A 27,561-nucleotide genomic window follows, 5' to 3' on the forward strand; every position below is an offset into this window, starting at 1 on the left:
TAAACCAGAGACTACATCAGCCTGAGACAAGAAGAACTAGATGGTGCCGGCTACAACCGATGACTGCCCTGACAGGGAACACAAGAGAGAACCCCTGAGGGAGTAGGAGAGCAGTGGGATGCAGACCCAAATTCTTGTAAAAAGACCAGACTTAATGGTCTTACTGAGACTAGAAGGATTTCAGTGTTCATGGCCCCCAGACCTTCTGTTGACCCAGGACAGGAACCTTTCCCAAAACCAACTCTTCAGACAGGGATCAGAGTGGACAATGGGGTGGAGAGGGATACGGGTGAGGAGTGAGCTTCTTGGATCAGGTGGACACTTGAGGCTATGTTGGCATCTCTTCCCTGGAGAGGAGATGAGACGGTAGAGGGGGTTAGAAGCTGGAGAAATGGACAGGAAAAGAGAGAGTGGAGGGAGGGAGCGGGCTGTCTCATTAGGGGGAGAGTAACTGAGAGTACGTTGCAAGGTGTATATGTTTTTGTGTGAGAGACTGACTTGATTTGTAAACTTTCACTTAAATCATGATAAAAATTTTAAGAAGTATATATGGGAAAAGCTAGCTAGAAATCTACAATAAATAATAGCTACCTCCTCATAAGTGTTGAGCAAGCATTTAGCGTGTTTTGTCTTTATTCCATGGAACAACCTAACGAGGACATTGTTAATCCCACCTGACAAATGAGGTAACTGAAGCTCATGAATTCTCTGGCCCAGGATTATACAGCTGGCAGGGGGCAGGATTCATAATTATAACCAGGTCTGCCCAATTATGTCACAAATACGACATTTCTGAAATGTTAGATTTGTCAGAATAATCAGCCTACAATGAGTTAGGTAAAAAACCTAGGAGCTCTCATTGACTAAGAGCTGGTCTCATGCTCGCCTGCAAGTCAGCTGGGCTCGCCCATGATCCTGTCTACAGAGGGGCCCATCCAGGAGCTGGAATCCCACCTGAACTCCAGTTGTGTGCAGTCTCCCTGAATCTTTCCTGGACTGAGCCCTTTACCACGATCCACCCCTGCCCTTCTCGCATTTGTGAGTGTTGTGTTACTGGCTGTGTTTGCTTGTGCCCAGGTGGTGGGCACAGGGCTGTTTATGTTACAGCCCAGCAGGGCACACTGATGAAGCCTAGACTGCCCTGATCCAAAATGCTCTTTGGCACACTCTTCTCTGGGGAATTTCCAGTAGCCTTTTGCCTGAGTAATCCCGGCCTCAAGACCTCTTGCCAGAATCCTGGGTTTCCCTCACCTCTCTTCCATGTATCTATGTGTTCAACCTCTGGGGTCTGCTCCTCACTGGCTGTGTCACCGCAGCAGGGAGTCTGTCTGACCACAGGTCTCCTTTGATTGCATGCACCCCCTTCAGAATGAGGCTGTGGTAACAAGTGGCAGAAAACAGTTTTCCCATGTAGGCATTTAGGCTGGTAGCACAGCTACCACTGGCAGGTCTGAGGGCCCACCCTCTGTAGGACCCGATGGAGCTGGGGTGACCATGTTAGCAGTAGGCATTCCCTGGCTAGCATTTGTCTAAAGGCCCTGTGGGAATCCATAGCCCCAGGGTGGGGTGGGGGCTATTATCACCTCCAGTGTTATCATGGGAAAGATAAGGACGATAAGGCTCTAACTAGAGCAAAGGGTTACCAAGGTCATAGAGTTCAAAGTGGCAGAGCCTGAATTTGAACCCAGACAGTAGAGCATAGGTGGCTGACTAAAGTTGTTTCTCCCAAGAAAAAGTCTCTTAACTTCCATGCCATTCTGCCCATGTTTCCCCATCCCCATGTACAATGCACAAAATGGTGTCCAGAGGATTTTCTCTCTGTTGATAAGGTATAAGACCACTAATGGCCAATAGATAACTGTTTTCCTTTGAGTGTATGACCACATAGGTTGATTGCTATTGCCACATTTATTTGAAATAATAAAAATAACTTCATTTGAAAAAGAGATGGTTATTAATAATTTCAAAAAGTAGATTGAGCAAGATAGGCCCTTCAGGTAGTTCATCCACGCCTCGATCTGAGGGAATACCCTGGATTGGATTTATGGATGCCAGGACTGGGTGGACCTAAAAAGTGCTTGATCCTAGGTCATCTTTTATCAGAGAAGAACCTGGTGGCCATGGGGGTTTAGTGACTTTATCGAGGCCATGGAACCAATTAGTCACAAGACAAAATCAGAACCCAGGCAGGAAGAAAGGCCTTCAAACAAGAGCTGCCAAGGCTGAAGCCTGGGTTGGCTCATCTTTCCAGGCTTACTGATTCTTCTCATCCTCCTCAGGCTGTTCCTTAGCCATGGATTCTCCTTTGTCTAGTTCTTTTTCCTAGCACCCTCAGAAGTTGAAGGCAGTGATAATAAGCCAGAGTTCACTGAAGTATCTGGCCAAAAGGGACAGAGGTGAGCAGGTGTGGGCTGGGCTGAGGCTGAGTGGGTGATTTCTGCTGAATCCTGGGAAGCCAAAGCAACCCAAGTGCTGTGTGCATATGGCTCATTGAAGACTTAGATTTGATCACAGCTGATGATGGGTCCGTCCACTGGGGTGGAACACAGCTGAGTGCCTGCAGGTGAAAGTGGCTGAGCGATGAAGACTTCAGACCATTTTCCTTTTGCAAAGAGAGATGGAGTGGAGCCTTTTTTGAGAGGGTGAGGGCTAGTTCAGAGTCCCTAACAGGATCTGCTTCGTGGGGAGCTGATGCTGCTCTGTGCAAGCCAGGGCCCTCCTCACAGCTTCTGGTGAGCCCACTGCTGCCCCCTGCAAATTGGGGCCCTTCTTCCATCTCTGGGGAGCCCATGCTGCCCTCTGCAAGTTGGGGCCCTCCCTGCAGCCCGTGGGGAACCTGTGCTGCCCTCTGTAGGCTGGGGCCCTCCCTGCAGCCCCCCGGGGAACCTATGCCATCCTCTGTAGTCTGGGGGCTTCCCTGTAGCCCCTGGGGAACATATGCCACCCTCTGTAACCTGGGGCCCTCCCTGCAGCCCTTGGGAAACCTGTGCTGCCCTCTGCAGGCCTGGGCCCTCCCCACAGCCCCTGGGGAACCTATGCCGCCCTCTGTAGTCTGGGGCCGTCCCCGCAGCCCCTGGGGAACCTGTGCTGCTCCCTGCAGGCCTGGGGCCTCCCCACAGCCTCTGGGAAACCTGTCCCGTCCCCTGTAGGCTGGGGCCCTCCCAGCAGTCCCTGGAGAACCTGTGCTGCCCCCTGCAGGTCTGGGCCCTCCCCGTAGCCCCTGGGGAACCTGTGCTGCCCTCTGTAGGCTGGAGCCCTCCCTGCAGCACCTGTGGAGCTAGCATTTCATCAGGGTCCTTCAGCAGGAAGGCCGCCTACCCAAGGTTTAATTCTGGGGAAAGTTAACAAGTAAAGCTAAAATGGTTACTGTGAACCTCCCAGACTGGACAGGACAGGGTGTGGAAAGACTGCAGGTGTGGAGGCACTGGCGGAGCCCAGTTCTGGCCCTTACTAGTGTGCCGTCTCCAGGCACCATGCTGCCTTCTTGGAGTTGTTTATGCGGGTATGGAATGACCGTAGTGTGACATGCCTTGAGGAATCTCAGCAGACTGTGTGTGACACGGTCTGGTCCCGGGGTAGCTAAGGAGGACAGGAGGATGCCTAGGCTCCAGGCATGAGTGGCACTCAGGTTCCCTACAGCTGACTCCTAGCAGCCTGGCCAATCCCTCAGGGTGACGCCCACTCCTTGACACCCCACGGCCCATGCACATGGCTCCCCAGCGCAGGGTACTCACCTGCCACCCTCTCCACAGATGCCGCCTCATCTAGGAAGAAGGGGATCCTTCTTCTGTGGCTCACCCCTCACCCCTCAAATGACCTGCAGAGCTTGGGGTCCCTTGGGTCTGAGTTGGGACTGCTCCTTCCACCCCTCCTGCCTGCCTCACTGGGATTACTCCTGTGTCAAAGCCCAGGGGACTCATCCCTGCTAGCATCCGGCCCTGGACAGTGGTGTTGCTGGATCCCCAAGAGAGGTAAAGCCAGTGTGGCAGTGAGGGTCTGTGAGGTGGGCTGAGGTAGAGAGCTAAGAGGGAACAGGAGGGGTTCAAGTAGACCCGTTTCCCTTTCCTGGGTTTTCCATACCGGCCTACTCAGCATTTTCTTGAGAATAGACGTTTTTGTTAGGTGCCGTCAAGTTGGTTCTGACTCATAGCAACCCTGTAGGACATAGGGTTTCTAAAGAGCTGCTGGTGGATTCGAAACTGCCAACCTTCGGGTTAGCAGCCAAGCTCTTAACCATTGCGCCACCAAGGCTCCTGAGAATAGATAGGTTAATTTGAGGTGCCCAGGCTGTACCCTCCCAGCTGACTGTTGGTATAGACTTGGACGTGAATTGTCCTCCATGATCCTTGCTTTGCTTATCTGTAATATGAGGTGTTGACAGCCATCACTGGTGCAATACCGTTGGAGGAAAGAAAAGTGACCATACGTAAGAAAGCTTCGCAAGTTAAAAAGCCCAGGAGCCACGTGTGTGTGGCTGTGCGCGTGCGCACATGAGTTATTCTTAATGCAAAGAGTGTGAGGAAGCTGTGAGTGATAGATCTGAGCAGATTTTTAAAGAAACTTGCCTGTCTCCTCAATTAAGTATGGAAGGCAATAAGAAACACAACACAACCTTCTTCATGGGACGTTTTCCTGAGACAAAGGATTTGAGTGCCCACTTGTATGTAGTGGCAGCTCACTTTGCCCACCTGTGTTCTCTCTCTCTCTTATTTTATTTTTTGGTGAAAATATACACAGCAAAATATACACCAATTTAACAACTTCTGCATTTTCAACTTGGATACTTTAATTACGTTCTTCAAGTTGTGCAACCATTCTTGTTATCCTTTTCCAAATTATTCCACTACCATTAACAAACTTACTGCTCCCTAAGCTTATCATCTCACCTTTTGAGATGCTGCTGTTAACTTGATCCCACATAGATAATTCTTTTCAAGGGCAGAGTGCTCAAGGCAGACATACTTTTCTAAGTAAGCTAAATTATTGTCAGATTCAAAGACTACTTCAAGGGATAGTTTTGGTTTGAGGGTTAAGGTATAAAGATTATCTCAGGGCAAAGCTTCAGGGGTTCATCCAGCCTCACTGGCTCCAGAAAGTCTGGATCTCATTGAGAATTTGAGATTCTGTTTTATATTTTCTCCCCCTTTTGATCAGGATTCTTCTGTGGTAGCTGGGCATCATCTAGTTCTTCTGGTCTCATGATGTATGCCTACCTGCTTTCCTTTTTTAAAATTTATCCATATGTTTAGGAATCTCTGGGTGGCACAGATGGTTAAACATTCAACTACTAGTGGAAATATTGGCTGTTGAAACCCATCCAGAGGTGACTTGGAAAACAGGCCTGGTGAACTGCTTCCAGAACCCTATGGAGCAGCTCTGCTCTGCACACATGGGGTCACCATAAGTTGGAATTGACTTGATGGCAACTAAGAACAACAACATCTATATCAACTATTTTTGGTGCTCTCTGTTCCTTTGTACAGATCTGAATTTCCATTTGGTATCATTTCTCTGCTATTAGAAGCACTTCCTTTAATGTCTCTTGTAGCGGAGGTCTGCTGGAAGCATATTCTCTCAATAGTATTTGTTGTTGATGGTATTGTTGTTGCTGTCCCAGCACTTTAAAGATGTTATTTCATTGTATTTATTTTTCTCTTTTTCACGACAGAAAGACAGCTATAATTCATTTATTTGTTCCTCTTTAAGTATGTGTCCTTTATTCTGGCTTCTTTTAGCATGTTTTTTCTTATCTTTAATTTTCAGGAATGTGATTATTATGTGTGGCATCATTGTGCTGCAATGGTTAAAGCTCTCAGCTGCTAACCCAAAGGTTGGTGATTAGAACCTACCCAGTGGCTCCATGAGAGAAAAGATCCAGCACTTTTCTCCATGTGAGGACTACAGCATAGGAAACCCCAAGGGGCAGTTAGTTCTCTGTCCTACAGGGTCACCATAAGTCAGAATTGAGCCAGCGGCACACAAACACCAAAAGTTGTCCACTAGTCTTTTGGAATCAATAGGTTGATGTGTTACAACAAATTTCAGCAAGCTTTGACTGTCATGCTTTGACTGTCATTCTTCAATTCTTTTTCTGAGAAATTCTTTCTTTTCCCTTCCATGAAGTTCCAATTACATGTATGTTATAAAAAGCCACTTGCCATTGAGTCAATTCTGATTCATGGTATCGGAGTAGAAGTGTGCTCCATAGAGTACTCGTTGGCTGAAATGTTGGATATTGATCTACAGGCCTCTCTTCCAAAGTGCATTGGAGTGGACGTGAACCTCCAACCTTTCGGCTAGCAGCTGAGTGCATCAATAGTTTGTACCATCAGTATTCCACATGTACCTTACAACTTGATAATTTAACACTGGTCACTGAGTCTTTCTTTCTTTTTTTTTTTTTAAACCACTGTGCTTTCTTCCTCTTCTTTGGGTTTGATAATTTCTATTGGACTGTGTTCAAGTTCACTAACACTTGCTTCTCCTGTTATATTTAGTGCCCTGTTTGCCTGCCCAGTAAATTTTCCATGTCAGATATTGTACATGGTGTGGTAGAGCTTCCATTTGTTCTATCTTTTTTAGAGTTTCTTTGTCACTGCTTAGAGTCCCCATCTTTCCCTATAGTACTTTTATTGTATTTAACATAGCTGTTTGAAAGTCATTAAGAAAATTTTTTCTTGTGCTTTAGGTGAAAGTTTACAGCTCAAATTAGTTTCTCACTCAAAAATTTATACACAAATTTTTCGTGACATTGGTTGCAATGTGTCAGCATTCTTCCCCTTTCCCTTCCACTCCATCCATGTTCCTTGTGTGTATTTGTCCAGCTTTCCAGACATTGTCTGATGTTGTTAGTTTTCTAAGTGAAGGACTTCCTTTAGTATTTCTTATAAGATTGGTTTGGTTTTTACAAATTCTCTTAATTCTGCACACCTGGAAATGTCCTAATTTCACTTTTTTTTTTTTTTATTAGAGAGAGTTTTGCAGGATATATTATTCTTGTTAAGAATTTTTTTTTCTTTCAAGGTTTTATATATGTCATCCCATTGCCTTCTTGCCTGCATAGTTTCTGCTGAGCAATCAGAATTTAGTCTTATTGTTTCCCCTTTGTAAGTGACTTTTTGTTTTTCTTGAGCAGCTCTCAGGATTCTTTGTCTTTGCTTTTGGCAAGTGTGATTACAATTGTCTTGGTGACTTTCCTTTGGGGTCTATCCTGTATGGGGTTTGTTGAACTTCTTGGATCATCAGCTTTTCATCTTTCATATTTGGGAAACTTGCTGCCAGTAAATCTTCAACAATCTTCTGTGTGTTTTCCATTTTCTTTCCCTGTTCTGAAACTCCAATTGTGCACAAACTTTTGCTCTCCATTGTGTCCCACATAATTCTTAGGTTTTCTTCATTCTTTTCTCTGATTTTCCCTCAAACAATGTGGTGTCCATGGATTTGTCTGTGGGCATGATAGCTCTCCTCACCTTGTCTGGGTGGGCAGGGCAGCAGCAGGTAGGCTGAGCCCACTTTGCTGTATGCTGGTTTTGGTGAGGTGGCTGAGGGTGGACTGGGCAGCTGTTTTCTGCCTCCTGATGTTGGTCCAGTGGTGTGGGAGCATTCACAGCCCCTTGCCAGATAGGCAGGAGTGTCATATCGGGAGTGGTACAGGTTTGCTTTCCACTGTTTAGTGGTGGGAGGTCTGGTGGTCTGGGCCTGGTACTGTCTGGGTCCAGCAGGAACATGGGGGAGGTTACATATGGGGCTAGGTAGAAGGGAGAAAGAAAAGAAAGAGAAAAAAATAAAAAATAAACAACTGACAGATCAGTGGGGGCTGGTAAGTGGGGGTGGGGCAGACCCGAAGATTGATGGGAAGCAGGGGAGGTGATGTACAGGGCCATGTGGAAGGATAAAAAGAAAAGAAAGAAGGATAAAAAAGGAAAAAAAAATGGCACAGTGGGAGCTGGTGGGTGGGGGTGGGGCAGAACCAGGGTGACAGCAGACTGGTGGCTCTCTAGCTGCAGCAGTACTGCGGGGCTGGCAGAAAGTGGGGGAGGTGGTGTATGGGGCTAGGTGTAAAGAAAGGAAAAGAAGAAAGAGGAAAAAAAATCTACTTGATGGGAAGGGGTAGGAGGGAGGGAGATCTCGTATTGTGGGCCTCAGTGGTGTGGGCTGCCAGGATGGGAGGGTTTTTGCATCTACTCACCAGGAGGGTGAGGGGTGGGAAAATGTGTTTCTCTGGTTACCAGGTGCTCTGTCTCCTGTTGAGAACTCTGTGAAGTTGCCTTTCTGTACTCCCTGTCCAGAGTCGTTGCTGGCTGCGTTCCAAGATGGTGACTCTGTAGTGTTAGCTGGCAGAGGGCCTCTGCTCTGTATCTCTCCTCGTTCTCTGTTTTTTGTTAGTTTCTTCTTCTACTTGGTGTTTAATCTAGATCTTTATCCCCTCATTTGATGCTTAGGACTCCACGATTGATGTTTGTATCTGTTTTACTTAGTTTTTCTGGTCTCTGCTGGGGAGGGATGGCATGACACATCTGTCTAGGGCACTATGTTGGCTCTGCCTCTGCAAGTCTTTTTTTTTTTTTTCTTTTGTGCTTTAGGTGGAAGTTTACACCTCAAGTTAATTTCTCATATAAAAATTTATACACATTGTTTTGTAACGTTAGATGCAATCCCTGCTATGTAATAGCACAGTCTCCCTTTCCACCCCGGGTTCCCTGTGTGAAAATAATTTTTTTGATAATTCCTAATTAATAATCAGGATTATCTTGAGTTTTATTTTTTCTGTACTCTTTTTTCTCCCCTTGATTTTGGGTCACATTTTCCTTTTTTGCATGTTTACCCATGTCTCAACTCCTATCCCTGCCATCCTCGAATGACCCCCGGTATCTCTATTAGCTATCACTTGTCATCACTTGCTGCCTGTTAGGTCTTGTGAAGTCTCACTGTGCACTTGTGCAGGCTTGCCCTCTGACAATAATGTGTGGTGAACTACACACAGAATTCCAGATCTACTGGTCTGCCTTTTTCTATCCTTTCTGTTACTTATCCTTCAAATTCCAGCCTCTTTAGAGGTTTAAAACTTTAGTACCTGCTCCACAGCTCAGCAAGCTGTACTGTGTTTATACTTATGTTCTACCTTCCTTGATACAGCACCCTCATGCTTCAGGCCCAATCATTCTTTCCTGCCACTCTCTTATTGCTCAGCTGCTTGTGTGCATGTTGCCTTCTGTGGGTATGTGGACAGAGGAGGAAACGGGGAGCCAGTGCTGTCTTGAGGTTACCCCACGAGGAAGGGGTAGGACCAGGATTCATAGCCAGGGTGGCGTTTCTAGAGTGCCTGTGGCATACAGATTGTCAGGTAAAGTATTTATTTTCAGAGTTGAGCTCCAGCTGCCTATTTGGGGTTTAAAAAGGTTAGTAACTCCTAGAGTTAGAGCTTCTAGAATGTCAGGGAAGGGGGAAGACACAAGACTTCCATCACAGGGCTAGTGGCATCATGGCAGGTGAGAGGTCTGCAACATGTGGACATGACGCCACTCCCTGGCTCACACCTGCCCTCCTCAAGCTGAGGAGTGGGAAGACTGGGTAGCCAGCAGGCTCTGCTCATTTTCTTCTTTGCGTGTTGTTAGTTGTTGTTGTTGTTAGGTGCCATCATGTCAGTTCTGACTCATAGCGACCCTATAGGACAGGGTAGAACTGCCTCATAGGGTTTCCAAGGAGTGGCTGATGGATTCCAACTGCCGACCTTTTGCTTAGCAGCCGAGCTCTTAACTACTACACCACCAGGGCTCTGTCTAGACACAGTAATTAACTGAGATGGTGGGACAACATTGTCCAGGGGCCAGGTCTGGTCTCTGGTATTTGGTTACATAAACTCCTTCTCATTAGTTAAAAATCCCATTCAGAATGTTCTTGACATCTTCAAAGACATAAAGCCCTTTTAAGCCCCAAATAAACTTGTTGTAGTTTGACAATCCATAGAATTTTGGGCACTATTAAAACAAAACAAGTGTGGCTTGTGGAGTAGCAAGGGCAGGGTTTCTGTCATGATTGTTGTATGCTCTGGTTATGGAAGCGAGGGAAGAGCTGAGAGGGTAGGAGTGTGCCTACTGCCACTCTGAGGCCTTTAGAAGAGGGCCCTACCCTGGATCTCCTTTCTTGAACTGTGGGTCCTTGGGGCCAATGGAATGTGCCAGCAGGAGCCTGCTCCCCACTTTCCCCTCCTGACCATGCTGAGGATACCAGAGGTTGTGGGATGCCCTGCCCAAATGTCCTGTAGCCCGCTTCCAGGTGGGCCTCTTTCCTACATCCATTCTCGGGGGCGGCCGTGGGGATTGGGATGTGCAGGCTATAGTGTCCACACAGGTGTGAACCAGGTCCCTCATGATGCAGGACAGAGGTGGAATAGGAAAAGAAGGGGGATGAGTCAGGCTTTGGGCCTGGTTCTCTCCATCTTCATGGAATAAGAGAACTCTAAATTCAAACCTGGCCTTCCAGGACATTATAAAGTATATTCATCGTGATAAGAGGATTGAACATGGCTTATTAGCAGTTTGTTATTATATTGTCAGGTTGCTGGGCATACCTCCTAAAACAGTATATACATGGAAGGGTTATATAAACCGTGAAGTAATTATATCCTGATGCTTTTCTCCCTGTTGGATACGCTTAAACAAATGAGCGGGTAATTGAGAATTCCCTGAAAATCATTCACTGGTTTTTTCAAGTAAACAATAATAAATAGTAATAATGGCTGACATTTATTGAGTGCCTGCTATTTAAGTGAGGAAAGCAGTTTACATGTGTCTAATGACTCTTCACTTCCTTGTCCTGACTGGAGGGATATTCCTGCTGTTACACCAGGGAAGCCCCTAAACCCTTCCTATTGTCTGTTAATGGAATTGTGTGACTTGGCGATCGGAAGTTGTGGGGTGGAAATGCGTTGATACGGTGGGGACCCTTCTGAGGTGATAAAATGGGCTGTGAGTTAACCAGTGTTTGACTTGCCGTTTATGATTAAGCCACGGAGCAGCTGTCATTGTTCCTTCTCTGAGGCATGTGAACATGAGAACCTGCAGAAGGAAACTCACACAACCCGCTCTTGTGATTTGCAGGCTTCTGGGAGCTCCCTGTCCACAGCACCACCCTGCCAGCATAGGAAGCCCAGGTGAGTCCATGTCCCCAGGTCCTCCTTGAGCCTCCCTGGGAAACTAGGGTGGGTATTAATTTATTCTGTGGTAGTTTCTTTTTAATTTTAAAAATAAGTGCCCAAAGGTAACAGTTTATGCCCCTTTTTGTGGATGTGATCTCATGGCATTTTAGACATAAGAGTGGTGAGTGGTTTGATTGTAAAAATATGACTTTTGGGGTGGGGGGGGTGGGTTGGGAAGAATACCAGAGTTGACTGTAGCATCTGAGGAGACAGCCCCCTGTGCCTCCTTCAGAGGAGGTGCCCCCGAGAGACCGCCCTTGGCCAGGAGCCCCTCTTCGTTGATTGACTTTGGCTTAGGAGATACATTATTTTTTTATATACCAGTGTTCAAAAATATGATTTAAATTTTAAAAATAATCAGAATTCTTTTGTGTCCATGTCTGAGGTGGAGAAAAAAAAAAACCTGTGTTAATTTTTTGGCTCCTGATTTGAATAAATTCACTGTGTAAAATAAACAACATGATATGGGATATTTGATGATGTTGAGGTTCTTTAGTGTGATAAGAGCCTTACAGATATTTGTAAAAAGCATTCTTATATTTTAGAAATAAATACAAAGTATTTATAAATGAAATGATATAACTGGGATTTGCTTCAAAAGAGTAAGTGGTGGAAGAAATATTTGGAAATATAGGTGGGAACAAGTTGGCCATGTGTCGATAATTTTGAAGGTGGGTGATGGGCTAATGAGGATTTATTAAACTATTTTTTTGTTGTTGTTTTTAAACTTTTTCATAATTTAAAAAAAAATTATAATAGGAGTAATAAAAGGCAAACAACAGCCAGTGATGGCCCCTTTGATGAATTCACCAACCAACCAAGTGCCTCTCCTGCCTTCCTTCTCAGGCTTTGCTCCTCGCTGTTGCCATCTTGGTTTTGTGCCTCAGCACCTCTCCCATGGACCCTTACTCCTCCTGCTCTGGGCCTGTTGTCTCCATTCCATCCAGACGCTCTGGGCCCATTTTCTCCATTCCATTCATATACTCTCGGCCCTCTTACAACCTCTCTTGGGATGGCGCTCTGGACCTGTGATCCCCAGCAGCTTGCTGGTGGCCTCATATATGTCACTAGGCCTCATCCCTTCTTGTTGGCAACACTGGAAGCTCAGATCCGGCCTCTTTCTCATGTGATGGGCTTCTAGGGGGCAGGACCAGCATATCTACATTCTCCACCAGCACCTCAGGAACTTGTACCCAAGGTAGCTGGGCTGGACCTGAGGTGCGCAAGCACTCTGCCCAGTGTGCCCACAAAGAGGAGGCTTCTGCCTGTCTTGTGCCTGTAAACTCATCCCCAAAGCTTTTATTCCCCCAACTTGTTTTCCCTCATTGTTAAACTAAAATATGCATATTGGAAATTATTCAGGAAAGGTAGAAAATGTGAAGAATGTGTAAAAGTCATCTGTAATCCCCCCTTATCCTTCCAAACATTTTCTTCCTGTGCATGAAACATGAACACATACAAACACACATTCACATCCACTCTTAGGGGAAGGGGATGTTGCTGTGTCGTTTCGTAACCTGATATTTATCAGATTCTGCATTCCCACTGGAATTGCTGGGAAGTGCAAATGGTTAATGCCCTGGGCTACTAACTGAAAGGAGGTTCAATTCTAGCCAGAGGATCCTGGGAAGAAAGGCCTGAAAAATCAGCCATTGAAAACCTTATGGAGAACAGTCCTACTTTGACACGTGGGATCATCATGAGCCAGCATCTTTTTTTTTTAATATTCCCATTGGGTTTTATTCAGTCTCTCTGCCCATCTATCTACCCATATTCTATATATATATAGCAATATCATTGTTTCAAAGGCTGTATAGCATACTGTTTATTTAACCAATCCCTTCTTGCTGGATAGTGAGAAGGTTGTCATTTTTTGCCCAGCAGTGAACTGCAGTGAATCTCATTCCAGTTATGTATCAACTCATTTTCCATGAACTGTCCAAGGACATTGCTCAGAATGATTTGTGGTCAGGCTTGGAGCCAGGGCAGCCTTTTGAGAATACAGCTCTGTGGCTGCATTCACTCCAGCTTGAACCTCGCCCTGTGGTCACACCTTTCAGAGGCCTGTGCTGGCTGGAGCCCTGGGAGGCCCCAGGAGGCCACGGGGTCCTTGTGTATGAGGTAGGAGGGTCACATTGCTGGGAACCACAGTTGGCACAGAGCAGAAGGCTGCAGAGGTCCTTGTCACAGGAGTCACGCCCGGCTGCTTGCTCTCCCCCCACAGAGAACCAGTCATCGCCAAGTCCTAAAATTCTGTGAGCTTGAAGTGTTAAAAAGCAAAGATGTCACCTTGAAGACTAAGTTGCGCCTGACCCAAGTCGTGGTGTTTTTGATCCCCTCATGCGCATTTGAAAGCTGAACAATGAATAAGGAAGACCGAAAAAGAATTGATGCCTTTGAATTTTCACGTTAGTGAAGGATATTGAATATACCATGGACTGCAAAAAAAAACAAACACATCTGTCTTGGAAGAAGTACAGCCAGAATGCTCCTTAGAAGCAAGGATGGCGAGACTGCGTTTCACATACTTAAGACATTTTATCAGGACGGATCAGTCCGTGGAGAAAGATGTTATGCTTGGTAAAGTAGAGGGTCAGCAAAAAAGAGGAACACCTTTGATGAGATGGATTGACACAGTGGCTGCAGCAGTGGGCTCAAGCATAGCCACGATTGTGAGGATGGCGCAGGACCGGGCAGTGTTTCATTCTGTTGTACGTAGGGTCGCTATGAGTCGAACCAACTCGAAGGCACCTAACAACAACGACAACAATGCAACCTGGCCATTTCTGCCTTTGAGTCCAGTTCCTCCTCCCATGACTCATGGTCTCCTACCTGGACGCAGCACGGCCACCTGGCAGGCTTACTTTTCGGCATCCCATGCGCCCCTGGCTAGCCCATGTACAGGCTTTCAGCAGAGCTGGCACAGTGCTGTTTGCAGTAGAGGGTCTGCCTACTCCCCACCCCTGTACCATCAGTTCTGTTCCTGGCCTAATGAGCTTTATAGATAAAAAGCCTCTTTAATTATTCCTTCCCAGCTCATCCCCTCCGTAAGGGTCAAGTCCAGCCTCCTTGGGGCCTACGAGCCCCCTTGGTCTGGCCCTCCCTCGTCACTGCCCCAGGAGGCTGCAGGCCCACCCAGAGAGCATGTATATGCAAAAATGAGTTGATACATACAAGATGTAAAGCTCTCCCCTGTCTGCAGCCTTGGCCTCTGCTCATGCAATTCTCCCTGCCTGGCCTTCTTCCCAGCTGCCTTGTGTTTGCCCAGAAAGAACTTTTAAGCCTGATTTGAGGTTCCCTCCCTGCAGGGCACCTAGGTCTTTCAGAGCCCTACCCCTAAGGAAACCAGGGCTAAAAAACCAGTTGTCATGGAGTCAGCCCCGACTCACGGTGACTTCATGTGTGTCAGAGAATAATTGTGCTCCTTAGGGTTTTCAGTGGCTGAGTTTTTAGAAATAGTTTGCCAGGCATTTCTTCCAAGCCATCTCTGGGTAGACTCCCACCTCCAACCTTGCACCACCCAGTATTTGCCTACTGCACCCTGCATGCTTCGCTGCTGCAGACAGCTTTTTCTGTATTTCTCTGTTAGTAGCTTGCGATGGCCCAGAAATGACCTTGAAGGAATTGTTTTAGATTACATGTCATCCTGTGATTAGAAAACAGCTCAGGAAACATACACGTAGTTAAACTCCCCCTCCAAGTGCTTGTATGAAAATCCAGCACACTGGCTGCCTGTCCTCTTTTTTCTCTTCCTGGCCCCTTGTCCCTGCTTCCTGACAAGCTCTCCTCCTCTCTCCTAGGCCGACCACCCCAATCCCAACGATGGAGGACGGCCATGAGCTGGACCTCACGTACATCACAGAGCGTGTCATCGCTGTCTCCTTCCCCGCCAGCAGCTCCGAGGAGTCCTATCTCCACAACCTGCAGGATGTCACACGCATGCTCAAGTCCAAGCATGGTGACAACTACCTGGTGAGTGTAGGGAGTCTGGGCATGGGGGTGCATGAAAGTAGCAGGCCTGGGGAGGCGCCGTGCAGGCACCGCAGGTGGCCCCAGCATTGGCAGGTCTGTTATACACATGGCCTCACTTGCTGTGGCACGCCGTGAATGGCAGGTCCTTTGCGGTCCCTGTCCCTAGTTTACTAAGGAGGAAGCACTGGCCTGTGCTGTTGCCACTCTGCCCTGCTGCAGGGACAGGTGGACATACTTCCATGTGGGACTGTCTGCATCAGGGATGACCACTGCCCCGCTCCTGCACGCATGTGGCCATCACCCACCGGGTCAGGCCTCTTTCCCATTGCCTGAATATTCTTCTCAGGCTATCACTGCAGACAGCCACTCCCACTGGGTGGGTATAGCATCACCAGTAGCAAAAGTGATCTCTGACTCTCCCCGTGAAAAATAAATTAGGAAGACAAAGGACTGGGTGCCCAAGAAGCCAGCGGCTGCCCTGGAGACAAGTATAGAGTTGATTTTCAAAGCTCATGTGTAAAAGTTGGTAGGAGGAGCCAAATGGGAGGAGAAGTAGAAGAAATGCCTCTTCTTGATGCTCCCTGTCAGATCAGCTCCCTTATTGTCTGTTCTCACTGTTGCTAGTCTATGTAGAGTCTGCTGGCTCTTCTGCCTTCTCCTCTTGGCATCATTGTTTGCACTAAAGGCAGCTTCTCAGCTCCCCCTCTGTATCGAAGCTAATCCTCACCGTCAGTGAACAAGGACATGTTGTCAGCATTATTCTTGCTCAGCAGATGGATAAACTTGAGCTCTGGGACCTGTGCCCTGGGGAGCCCTCCTAGTCCTACCTGTGCAGGCCTCCAGGATGACCTCTCCTATATAGGCACAGGGTACGGCTTATCAGAGCTCCTGGATGCACTGAGGACCCTGTCTGTCCTCCTGACATCTGTCCTTACCATCTCCTGCCTATTAGATGTGACATCTAGACCCCTGCTGGCAGTCACACGCCTCTGATAACTTCCCTCCCTTATCTCTGGGACTTCTCCCTTGATCACAGGGTAGGTCTCCTCATCTGGAACCTTTATTGAGCCTCCTGCAGGCTCAGACCTCCCTTCTCCAGCATCCCCTCCTCTCATCCCCACATGCTTTCACCAAAGGGATCGTGGAGAGATCCCCCACAGACTGGGGCCTTGGGCTGCTCTTCCATTGACACTGGATGGGGCCCAGTTGGGGCCAGAACACCCTCCCACTTCCCTGTAAAATGGCCAGGGCAGCGGTTCCCTACTTGTTTTCGGATGAAGACCCTTTTGAAAAATCTAAAGAAAGACACATGGGCACGTCTTGTACAGACCCTGGATTAAGAATCCTGGAATGGGCTGGTCTGCATTTCTCCTCATACACTGAAAGGGCTCTAACGTCATGAATTAGATTCTCAGACGATTAAATGTGGGAAAAACAATTCCCCAAACCATGTATGAGACCATGCCATTGTGATGCGTCTTGTCACTCCCTAGTGGGTCATACCCTTTAAGGAGGGCTGTGCCTATGATAATGCTAACATGCTGGGAAGTAATTGTGTTTAGTATGTGCAGCAGCAGCCTGTGCCAGGGATAAAAATCAGCATGGGCCCTAGAGTGGGGCAGAAGCAGTACCCGGCTGGGTGACTTTGAACAGGCCAGTCTCTCAGCATTCCTCCAGCATCCTGTCTCTGAAATGAGAGGTGCCTTTAATGAATTTTTAAGGTCTTTTGCTGCTTGAACATGGTCTTTTTCGCTTTCGTTGCATATTTACTACCTTTCCGCAAACATCTCTGCTTTTTCAATGAAATTAAAATGTGGTTCTTAGTTGGTTGGAACCCTGGTGGTACAGTGGTTAAGCATTCGGCTGCTAACCGAAAGGTCAGCAATTGAAATCCACCAGCTGCTCCTTGGAAACCCCATGGGGCAGTTCTATTCTGGCCTATAGGGTCACTATGAGCAGAATTGGCTTGACGGCAACAGGTTTGTTTGTTTTTTTTTTTTGGCTTCCTTGGTTGGTTATATATATATTAGGAATACGGTCCTTGCTGATACTTTCCAGGTATGGTCCTGCCCGCACACTGTGGAATGGAGTCCCTGGATGGTGCAAATGGTTGATGCACTCAACTGCTAACCAGAAGATTGGAAGTTTGAGTATTCACTGAGGTGCCTTGAAAGAAAGGCGTGGTGATCTGCTTCTGAAAAATCTGTCATTGAAACCCATATGGAGTGCAGTTCCATTCTGACCCATGTGGGGTCACCACGAATCAGAGTTGGCTTGACGACAGTTGGCTTCCACACTGTCCAGCCATCGCACAGCTAGCCTTCTCCCATGCTGTACCTCTCTCCTGAGTAAGCTTCTGTGTTCCAGGGGCAGGGCAAGTCCTGTAGGATTTGGTATGCCATCCTGATTTTATTTTTTTGTTCTGTGACCAAACATGCATCTGTGCATTGTAGTCTTGTAATTCTCAATACGTGAAGGGCAAACAGCATGAAAAAATGCAGTTGCTTTCTCTTTTGATCTCTGAGGAAGGTGACTTGTCTAAAAGTTTTCTCCTTTCCCTTTGTAGGTATTAAACCTTTCTGAAAAGAGATATGACCTTACGAAGCTTAACCCAAAGGTATGGATTTTATTGCTTCATGTTCTGAGTTTTATAAAATGCAGATGATGCTCACCTAGCTCATGCAAAAATAGTCTGTTAAAAGTCTGTGGGATGTGACTTGATAATAGGTATTAGGAACTGTTCATATCCATTTGTTGTGTTTTTTTAAATTATTATATTTTTTTAAATTTTGAAGTAATTATGGATTTACAGGAAGTTACAATAATAGTACAGAGAAGTCCTGTGTCACTTCACTCAGTTTCTCCCATGATGCTGTCTTTCGTAACTACTAGTACAATACCAACACCAGGAGATGACATTGTACAACCCACAGATCTAATTCATACTTCACTTGTTTTGCGTGACTGGTGTGTGTGTGTGTTGGGGTGGGGGGTTCCTCTGCCATTTGGTCTCATGTGTAGATACGTGTAACCACCACCAGTCAAGATACAAGACTTCTGTTACCACAAAGGTCTCCCTTGTGCAACTTTGTTATAGTCGCAATTGCTCCTTCCCACCATTATTATTTGCAATGACAAACATTTGGGAATGTTTTTAAAAATGCAAATGTGTAAGTTATGCATGTATTGGTTTATTTTGCAGCCATTAGAACAAAAAAATTTAAAAAAACCAGTAAATTGCCCCTTTAAATACTAGTTAACAAAAATAGAATGCAGAATTTATGTAAAATGTTATTTCAACTAAGGAGTCCAGGTGGCACATTGGTTAAAATGTTCAGCTGTTAACCAGAAGGTTGATGGTTTGAATCCACCAGCTACTCCTCGGGAGAAAGATGTGGCAGTCTGCTTCGGTAAAGATTTATAGCTTTGGAAACCCTATGGGGCAGTTCTATTCTGTCCTATAGGGTCGTCGAGATGGAATTGACTCCGCGGCAGTGGGTTTGGATTTGGTTTTTTGGTATTATCTCAAATGTGTTAAATACACATAGAAAAAGAGATTTAGGGATTCATGAAAATGCTGTTGTGGTTACTTCTGAGCAGTGGAAGGAGTATGTGAGTTTTCCTTCTTCCTGAGAGTTTTCTGATGTTTTCATTTTTTACGTTATTTCTATTGCTTTTCTCATCCAATAGAGCTTTGCGTCTCCTCTCCCCTTAAAAAAATGAATAAAATGAAAAATAAAAATCCTAGTTGGCCAAAGTAGGTTTTAGAGCTAGACATATTTATCATGGTTGCTCAGAGTTGCTCTTTTTTGCACCTAGACCCACTATATTCGTTATCACGTGATTATTAATTTCTTCGTTTATGTCTGAAATTATAATTAAGATTCAAAGGCGCTTCCTCTTCTGTGGGCTCATTTCTCTCCGGTGAGGCGTGTTGCTGTCTCCCAAGTATGCGTGATGGTCCTTTGTCTCTAAGGTGCTGTCTGCACAGAGTGTGGGGAAACGGCTAACTGCATTTTCCCAAACCGTGATTTTAGTTTTAGCAGGGGAATTTTGGCAGCGGCTTGGGCCAAGAACTCCTGTTTCAGGTCCTGCCAGCTCTCAGCCCCTCCCCACATACCCTTGCACCATTTTCTGCTCCTAAAAGGCCTGTTGGGGATTGTCGTTCCTGCTGCACGAGAACAGATAAGACCCTTGGAGAGACGTCTCATTCAGGCAACATTATACTTCATGTTTTTCTTTCTAGTGAAGGAGCCTGGCTACACTTCTCATTAGGTTTTAGAAAAGGCACACGCAGCATCATTCTTTACTCCCAAACAAAATACATTGACATAAAAAACACAAGATGGCTGTAGAACCTTCAGAGAGTGGAAACTGAAGAAGTGTTCTCTCATTGCAGACGATGGATGTGGGCTGGCCGGACCTGCACGCCCCACCCCTGGATAAGATGTGCACCATATGCAAAGCCCAGGAGTCCTGGCTCAACAGCGACCCCCAGCATGTGGTGGTCATCCACTGCCGGGTGAGCGAGTGGAGGGCGCCCCCTGTAGTTGTGAAGGTTGTGGGTTGAAGGTTGATGCTGGCTGCGTGGACGTGTCCACGAACCGCATGTTCACTCTCACATTCACTTGTGTGATGTGCTCTGAATATGTTTGTGGTTAGGTTTCCTACTTGTCTTTCAAAAAGAACACCAAACCTCCCAGAGTTTGACTTCAGAGCTTCTAGAATTGAGATCCCTGAAGGGACATTTTCAACTAACAAATGATACTACTGAAAGTGAATTTCTTCCTTCCCTCCCTCCTTTGTCCTTAACCATGGAAAGCCCCCTTTTTAAAAAAGAAAAAGGCACTTTTAAGATACATGGCATCAGATTTTCTGTTCCGTCTGAGTTACAGTGATTAACTGGTTGACATGTGACTATGGGCGTGATGCTAAGCATGTCTCAGTAAGCATGTCATCTTTTGTAAGCGGCACCAGCCTGCAGGAGAATCTACCGGTGCGTTTTCACAGGCTGGCCGGCCGGCCCCGGCTGTGGTTGCTGCGGTATGGGCAGCCTGCTCTGCTCCCTGGGGTCCAGGCCCGCGGTGCAGCCAGGGCATTTGTCCTGGGGGCCACCTTTTAGGCTTTCACCTCTTACCTCCCGGCATCTTTCTTAATTCTCAGGTTTCTCAGCTGCCTTGGGATTGGTTTTTGCCTCTTACTGAAAAGAGTTCCTTTCTCAGCCCTGGTTTCCCAAGTTTGGTTGATGTTCAGAGGGGCAGAAGTGAAAGCACATTTCCCTAAGGGGCAAGGAGAATTGGGGCTTAACCCTCCTGTGAGATACTTTTACTATAAAGGAGAAGTTATGATCACACACGCAGCTTAGATTTTTGCAACGTGTGGGAGGAATGGTTTGACAGGAAGTTTGCCAGTGGGGTGGAGGCAGAGTCCTTTAAGGGGCAGTTCTCTATTTCTGACATCCTGCAGTGCACGCTGTGACCCCCAGAATGTCTAGAAAATGTTGGTGTTTCCATCCTGAGACAGTTGTATTCTGATTGTTTAATACTCAAAAGTTGCACAAAAATCCATTCAATTATGGAATTCAGTTTTAAAAAAAAAAATCATTAATTTTGTTGTTGAGAATATATGCAGCAAAGCACACATCTGAGCTTTTTCAAGCACTATGTTAGCTTAAGGAGTTTCCCCTCAAATGTGTGCTTTGGTACAAACTGGAAAAAAAAAAGACATTTTAGAAATAATTCTAATCAATTAAAGCTAAGTGCATGTTTTTTTCATCCAGCCTGACCTGGGTGTTTTTACTCACTGATGGGCCGTTGGTGCCTAAGATTGGACACCTAGCCGTTCCCAGGCATGATTCCCTAACCAGCTGGTTCTTGAAACAAGACCACAGCAGCGTCAGTAGCATCTTTGTACTTGTGAGAAATGCAGATTCCAGGGCCCCACCGTGGACCTACCAGGCCTGGATGGGGTCCAGCAATCTGTTTTTTTCTGAGAATTCTGGTGCGCTCCAGAGTTCAGGAAGCAGTGCCCTGAACTATTCATTCAGTTTCACTTTTCCATATCGATTTCGTTGATGAGATAAATTGTAGTATTATTTAAAGCATCTGGATAACAAGCGATGAAATTCCCACACAGAGATTTCTAAAATCCTTCTTGTTCCTAAGCAACTCTCGGCCCTCTGGGTAAATCTCGATAATGGAATTAATTGGAGTCATATTGAAACTTATTAAAAATAATTTGCTCATCACTTGTGCTATTCTGGTGTCATGTAAACTATTCTTCAACCATCTAGACAACACACTCTGAAAGATAAGTTCTCTTTTAATTTAAAATGACTGATGTTGTTGACATTAACAGAAGTTTATCATAAATCACTGTTGGGGTGAAATCGCTGACATTTGCCAAAATCTGCGTGCTTTGCAGAATGTGCGTTTCCTTTAAAGTTGTGCCGGAAATTGCTAGCATAGTTGGGTCTGTCTTGGCTTGGATGGGACAAATGGAGAAGCTAGCATAGCAATGTTTCCCCTTCTCTTTCTCTTTAATTACGGTAAACTATATGTAACACAATATTTGTCATGGTAACCATGTTTAAGTGCACAATTCAGCGACATTAGTTGTATTCACCATGTTGTACAAGCATCGGCACTGCCCATTTCCCCCATTGTCTTATTCGATATAAAGGATATGGTTTTTGTTTGTTTGTCCCATTCCCTCTGCCCCTCCCCACCCCGCCCTCCAACCCGAGTTATTGATTTAGGAGGAATAGCCTGTAGTTCCTTGGGTAGATTTCATCCCTACTATACTTTTGTTTTTGTGTCGACGGTGAAGAAAACACACAGCAAATTGTGTCACCCAGTGATTCCGTGATTTTTGTTAAAAACGGATGAAAACTGTTCAAGTTCAAGAGAATGTTGCTTGTGCTAAAGGACTTCCTATCTATGAAGTTGTTGTTAGCTGCCATTGGGTCCGCCCCTGAGTGATGGCTACCTCATGCACAACGGAATGAATACTCTATCCAGTCCTGCTGTATCCCCATGACCAGATGTGGCCAGGACCCTTGTGAGCCATAGGGATTTCATTGCCTGATCTTCTGAAGTAGATCTCCAGGGCTTTCTCCTTAATCTGTCTTAGTCTAGAAACTCGGCTGAAACCTGTTCAGCATCATAGCCACATTCAAGCCTCCAACGACAGATGGGTCGTGGCTGCGTTTGAGGTGCGTTTGCTGGGAATTGTGCTCAGGCCTCTAATGTGGAAGGTGAGAATTCTAGCACTGAGGCACCACTGCTGCCTATCCATGGCTGGTAGCATAAAAAAACAGTGATAGACTGAAGATGGTAGTGGGAAAGGCCATCCTCCTGCCTGGTTCTGACTTGTAGGTCAATTTATGTCTTTAAAAAAAAAAAAGTTTTATAAGATAATTATACCAGTAGCTGTACAATTAATAACTGTAAAGAAACATTTAAGGATTTAAGGATTTAAGCATGCCTGCATTGAAAATCTAGAAGGCGTGTGCTTTGCTTTCCTGAGACAGTGTGGAGAATCCTGAGTAACATACACATGTGATTGTGGGTTTATTGGAATTGGGATTTGGATTTGCTCTGTCATTTCTTTTAAAGAGTGGACTTAAGGACCTACATGTTGGTACTCTGCCGTTTTGACTTTAAGCAATTCTAGATCGAGATCGACAAGTTTTTTGTTTTTTTGAGTTTATGTATATTTACTTGTTTGTCATTTCATTAAAGTGACAACATATGATACTTGTTTTTTGTGACTGACTTATTTTGCTCAACATAATGTCCTTTAGGTTCATCCATGTCCCAAAATGTTTTGAGAACTCATTTTTCTTTATTGCTGAGTAGTATTCCATTGTATGTGTGTACCACATTTTACCTATCCATTCATCCATTGATGGGCACTTAGGTTGTTTCCATCGTTTTGCTATTGTGAATAGTGCTGTGATGAACATAGGTGTGCATGTGTCTGTTCATGTCACTTCTATTAGATCCCTTGAGTATATCCCGATGAGTGGAATTGCGGGTCATATGTCAGCTCTACCTTTAATTTTTTGAGGAATCACCAAACTGTTTTCCACAATGGCTGTACAATTTTGTATTCCCATCAGCAATGGATGAGGGTTCCAATTTCTCTACATCCCCTCCAACACATGTTGTTTTCCATTTTTTTTTTTTGCCTTGGGAGTGAAATGAAGTCTCTTTGTGGTTTTGATTTGCACTTCTCTGATGGCTAATGACATTGAACATCTTTTCATGTGTCTGCTGGCCATTTGAATGTCCTCTTTGGTGAAGTGTCTGTTCATGTCCTTTGCCCAGTTCTTGATTGGGTTATTTGTCTATTTGTTGTTAAGTTGTAGAAGTTTTCTATACATCGTAGATATTAGACCCTTATCAGTTATAGCATTCCCAAAGATTTTTTTCCCAGTATGTAGGTTGTCTCTTTACTCTTTTGATAAAGTCTTTTGATGAACTTTCATGAGGTCCCAGTTACCTATTTTGTTTTCCATTGCTTGTGAGTTTGTTGTTATGTTTGATAATCACTGAAAAAAATTAGTCCCAAAGCTTTGTTCTTATATTTTCTTCCAAGAACTTCATGGTTTTAGATTTAACATGTAGGTCTTTGATCTATTTTGAATTAGTTCTTGTGGATAGTGTGAAGTATGGATTTTGTTTCATTTTTCTGCATGTGAAAATCGAGTTTTGCCAGCCCCATTTGTTAGAGACTGTTCCTCCTCCATCCAATGGACTTGGTATCCTTGTTGAAAATCAGTTGATCATAAGCAAGCTTTTCCTTAAAGAGTTAGATAGTAGATATTTTAGGCTTTGTGGGCAATGTGGTCTCTGTTGCAACTGCTCAGTTCTGCCATCGTAGTGCAAAAGCGGTCATAGATAACACGGAAATGAATGGGTGCGGCTGTGCCACACTGACATGTGAATTTCAGATCAGTTTCATATGATACAGATATTACTATTTTGAATTTTTCGAACATTAAAAAATGAGAAAACAGTTCTTAGCTCATGGGTCGTAATAAAACAGGTGGTGAGCAGAATTAACTAAAAAAAAAAAAATTTTTTTTTTTTTTTTTTTTAGTTTTTTTTTAACTAGTGGGCTATAATTTGCCAGCCACTGTGAATCGCCTCGACCGCAACGGGCTTGGTTTTGGTTTGTTGTAGGTCATGGCGGTATGTTCGAGAAAGTAGCAATCCATGGTCTGGGTGAGAATGGTCTGTCATATGGTTTTGGTGGTTCTGGACAGTGTTATCCTGCTGCTGGTAACACTGGTCTGTGGTGCCAGAGCCGGCTGGCCCTGTTTAGGATGTGGGATGTCTGTGGTTACTGACTGGTAACCTGTCTTTTTCAGTACCACCTGTCTGGAGGAGTGGACCGTGTGTCAGTGAGCTGTGGGCTGTCAGGGGCACTGACAGTGTGCCTACTGCTGCTCTGGACGACTTGAACTATGTGTGCCATCCTGACCTTCGCCACCCCAGAGCAGGCATCATTTACATTTCACCTGGCTAATTAGGTTATGCTAATTGCCTCTGCCCCAGGCACAGTTTCTTCTGCTCTAATTGGGAAATGGTGAAATTACTGTCTGATGCTGAGCTGTGCCGCTCTGCCCTAGGGGCTCCTGCAGGTGCCCTAGTTAGTATCTGCCCTTGTCATCTGCCTCCCCCCCTCCCCATGCAGGCTCCCACTGCAGAGGCTGCCCTTGTATGAGGTGCTGAATCTACCTCCGCACAGGAAGGCAAAGGAGAGAGACGCCGGTTTAATCTTGACAGCAAACTCCTTATCGCCTGTGCAGTGTGTGAGCATTGTCCTATTCTAGTTACACCTCTGCCATGGGACTCGAGCAACTCAGCTCCTGTTTTGTCTCCTGCAGGGTGGGAAAGGACGCATAGGAGTGGTCATCTCCTCCTACATGCACTTCACCAACGTCTCAGCCAGGTAGGATGAAGTCCGAGAGCCACCTGCGGGTGCTGTGGGGCCCTAAGGCTAAGGGGGAGGGAGGCCAGCACTCCAGGAGCTGCCCTGGGGTCTGAGGGCTCCCTGAGTAGCCACCCCAGTGTGCTGCACCTCTGAGACCCAGCGTCAGTGCTGCCAGGTTGGGTTAGGGGTTTTACACTGGGGGAAAGGCCCTTTCATAGTTCAGAAATTACTTATAATTGATTCGTGGAGACATCAAAAATACACTGAGCTCACTGTCATTCTCTACTAAAAATAATAGAGGTAAGTATTACTGTTGTTAATAGCAAGAAGAGTGCCATCTCACTCTATGCTGCCACACCTTGTAAGTGATAATGCCAGTAGCCACCATATTTTGCAGGCACTGGCCTTTGGGAAGGAGCCCTGGTGACATAGTAGTTAAGCGTTGGGCTGCTAACCAAAAGGTTGGCAGTTTGAATCCACCAGCCACTCCTTGAAAACTTGATGGGGGCAGTCCTACTCCTTCCTATAGGGTTGCTATGAGTGAGAATTGACTCGACGGCAGTGGGTTTGGTTTGTTTTGGACCTTTGGGAAGCACTTTACCGGTATTCATTTTCTCACTTAATCCTGCCAGCTAACCTGTGAGATAGTTATCATCATTCTCATTTTACAGATGAGGAAACCAAGGCTCAGAGGGGTTGGGCGGCTTGTTCTCAATCATGCAGCCTGGGAGTGGGCAGCCAGGTTTTACCTGGGGGATGGGGCTAGGAACGCACTGTCTTGCCTAGCATAGTGTCCAGAGCATTTGGTTCTCAGAAGGTGAAGACCATTGTGGAGATATCCCTGGCCTCTGCCTGCTCCCCAGGCCATGGGTGATGGGCACAGCTAGGCCGGGAGGGGTGTTCAGCTGCCAGCCAGCCCTCGTGGCACTGGGATGAGCAGGGTACACTCAGATACCACCTCCTGGCACACAGATCTCCACTTATGCTGGAAATTCAGCTCAAAAATATCATTCTTTCTGGGTTTTAAATTTGCATCTGCCCTCTTTTTTCAATGCCCACTTTGTGAAGTATGAACTGTTCCTTTCTGAGGAAATATAAGCCCATTCGTATTAGCTGATAAACCTTGTCTTTTCTAGCATTAGGGGGTGAAATTTGACTTTCTGAGTGTTTTTTCTGGAAACAAATTGGGGAGCTTGTGCCTGCTGGGAAGGAAACCCAAGCCCCAAGTGAAAATCAGATACCCTTGCGGCGATAATAAGTGTTTGTGTACGTGCCAGCCCAATTGAGATTCCTGGACACATTGAAGCACTCCATTCAGCCAAAGACATTTGGTCAGAGACCAAATTGAACCTGGTAGAATCTGGACGAAGACTACCCTCTGCATTTCTGCCCCCAACAATGCAGTTCTTTATGGAACTGAAGGTCCAGGTACTCTGGAGAGACCTGTCCTTCTTAGGAAGGATGGTGAGAGATGGGTTTGTCACATAAAATGTGTCAGTGATCTGTTTCTGAAAGCGCTGCTTGTTCAGAATATTTAGCCTGTATTTCAGCTGTGTGGTGGCATGCAATTTACCTGAATTTCTCTGAGCCTTTGTGTCCTCATCTGGACAGTGGGAATAATAGTTGTACCTTAGAGTTCTGGGAATGTGGAATGTCATCATATGTAAAGCAGTCTGTCTCAGTCATCTAGAGCTGCTGTAACAGAAATACCACAAGTGGATGGGTTTAACAAAGAGAAGTGTATTCTCTCACAGTCCAGTAGGCTAGAAGCCTGAATTCAGGGCGCTGGCTCCAGGGGAAGGCTTTCTCTCTCTCTCAGCTCTGGAGGAAGGTCCTTGTGATGCGTCAGTCTTCCCTTGGTCTGGGAGCATCTCAGCGCAGGAACCTCAGGTCCTCAGGCCCAAGCACGCACTCTGCTCCCTGCGCTGCTTCCTTGGTGGTATGAGGTCCCCAACTCTCCGCTAGTTTCCCTTTCCTTTTATCTCTTGTAAAACAAAAGGTGGTGCAGGCCACACCTCAGGGAAACTCCCTTTACATTGGATCAGGGAGGTGACCTGACCAAGAGTGTTATGTCCCACCCTAATCCTTTTAACCACAGGCAGACATTATGATTTAAAACACATAGAAAAATCCCAAATGGAGGACAACCACACATGGCCTAACCAAGGTGACACATATTTTGGGGGGACACAATTTAATCCATTACACACTTAGAACAAGAAGCGTGCACAAGTATTAGCTGTTATTAATGCTGCAGTTATTAATAAGAGCAATAGAGTTAAATACGTTTAAGTAAAATGGGATAGCACTACAATAATGTTTTTTAACATGCTTTTCTAAATTCACACTATTTTGTAAATGTCTGTCCTTGATAATACTATTATTTTAACGGCTACTTAGTGCTCCATTAGATGGATATAATAATGTGTATTTAATCAGTGGCTGATTTT

General features: G+C 45.7%; 1 protein-coding gene across 5 annotated transcripts in view; it reads left to right on the top strand.

Annotated features, from left to right (window-relative positions):
* The window catches only part of TNS3 (tensin 3), a 388,908-nt gene that overhangs the window by 167,450 nt on the left and 193,897 nt on the right, over positions 1–27,561 (top strand). For all 5 annotated transcript variants that reach the window (XM_049894028.1, XM_049894024.1, XM_049894025.1 and 2 more), the window contains 5 exons: positions 11,100–11,152; positions 14,998–15,169; positions 17,736–17,786; positions 19,569–19,691; positions 25,065–25,129. In XM_049894028.1, coding sequence (XP_049749985.1) covers positions 15,020–15,169; positions 17,736–17,786; positions 19,569–19,691; positions 25,065–25,129 — 389 coding nt within the window. In that variant the 5' untranslated portion in view covers positions 11,100–11,152; positions 14,998–15,019. The remainder of the gene's footprint in view (positions 1–11,099; positions 11,153–14,997; positions 15,170–17,735; positions 17,787–19,568; positions 19,692–25,064; positions 25,130–27,561) is intronic.

This window comes from Elephas maximus, chromosome 8, assembly GCF_024166365.1.
Source record: "Elephas maximus indicus isolate mEleMax1 chromosome 8, mEleMax1 primary haplotype, whole genome shotgun sequence".
Taxonomy (NCBI): domain Eukaryota; kingdom Metazoa; phylum Chordata; class Mammalia; order Proboscidea; family Elephantidae; genus Elephas; species Elephas maximus.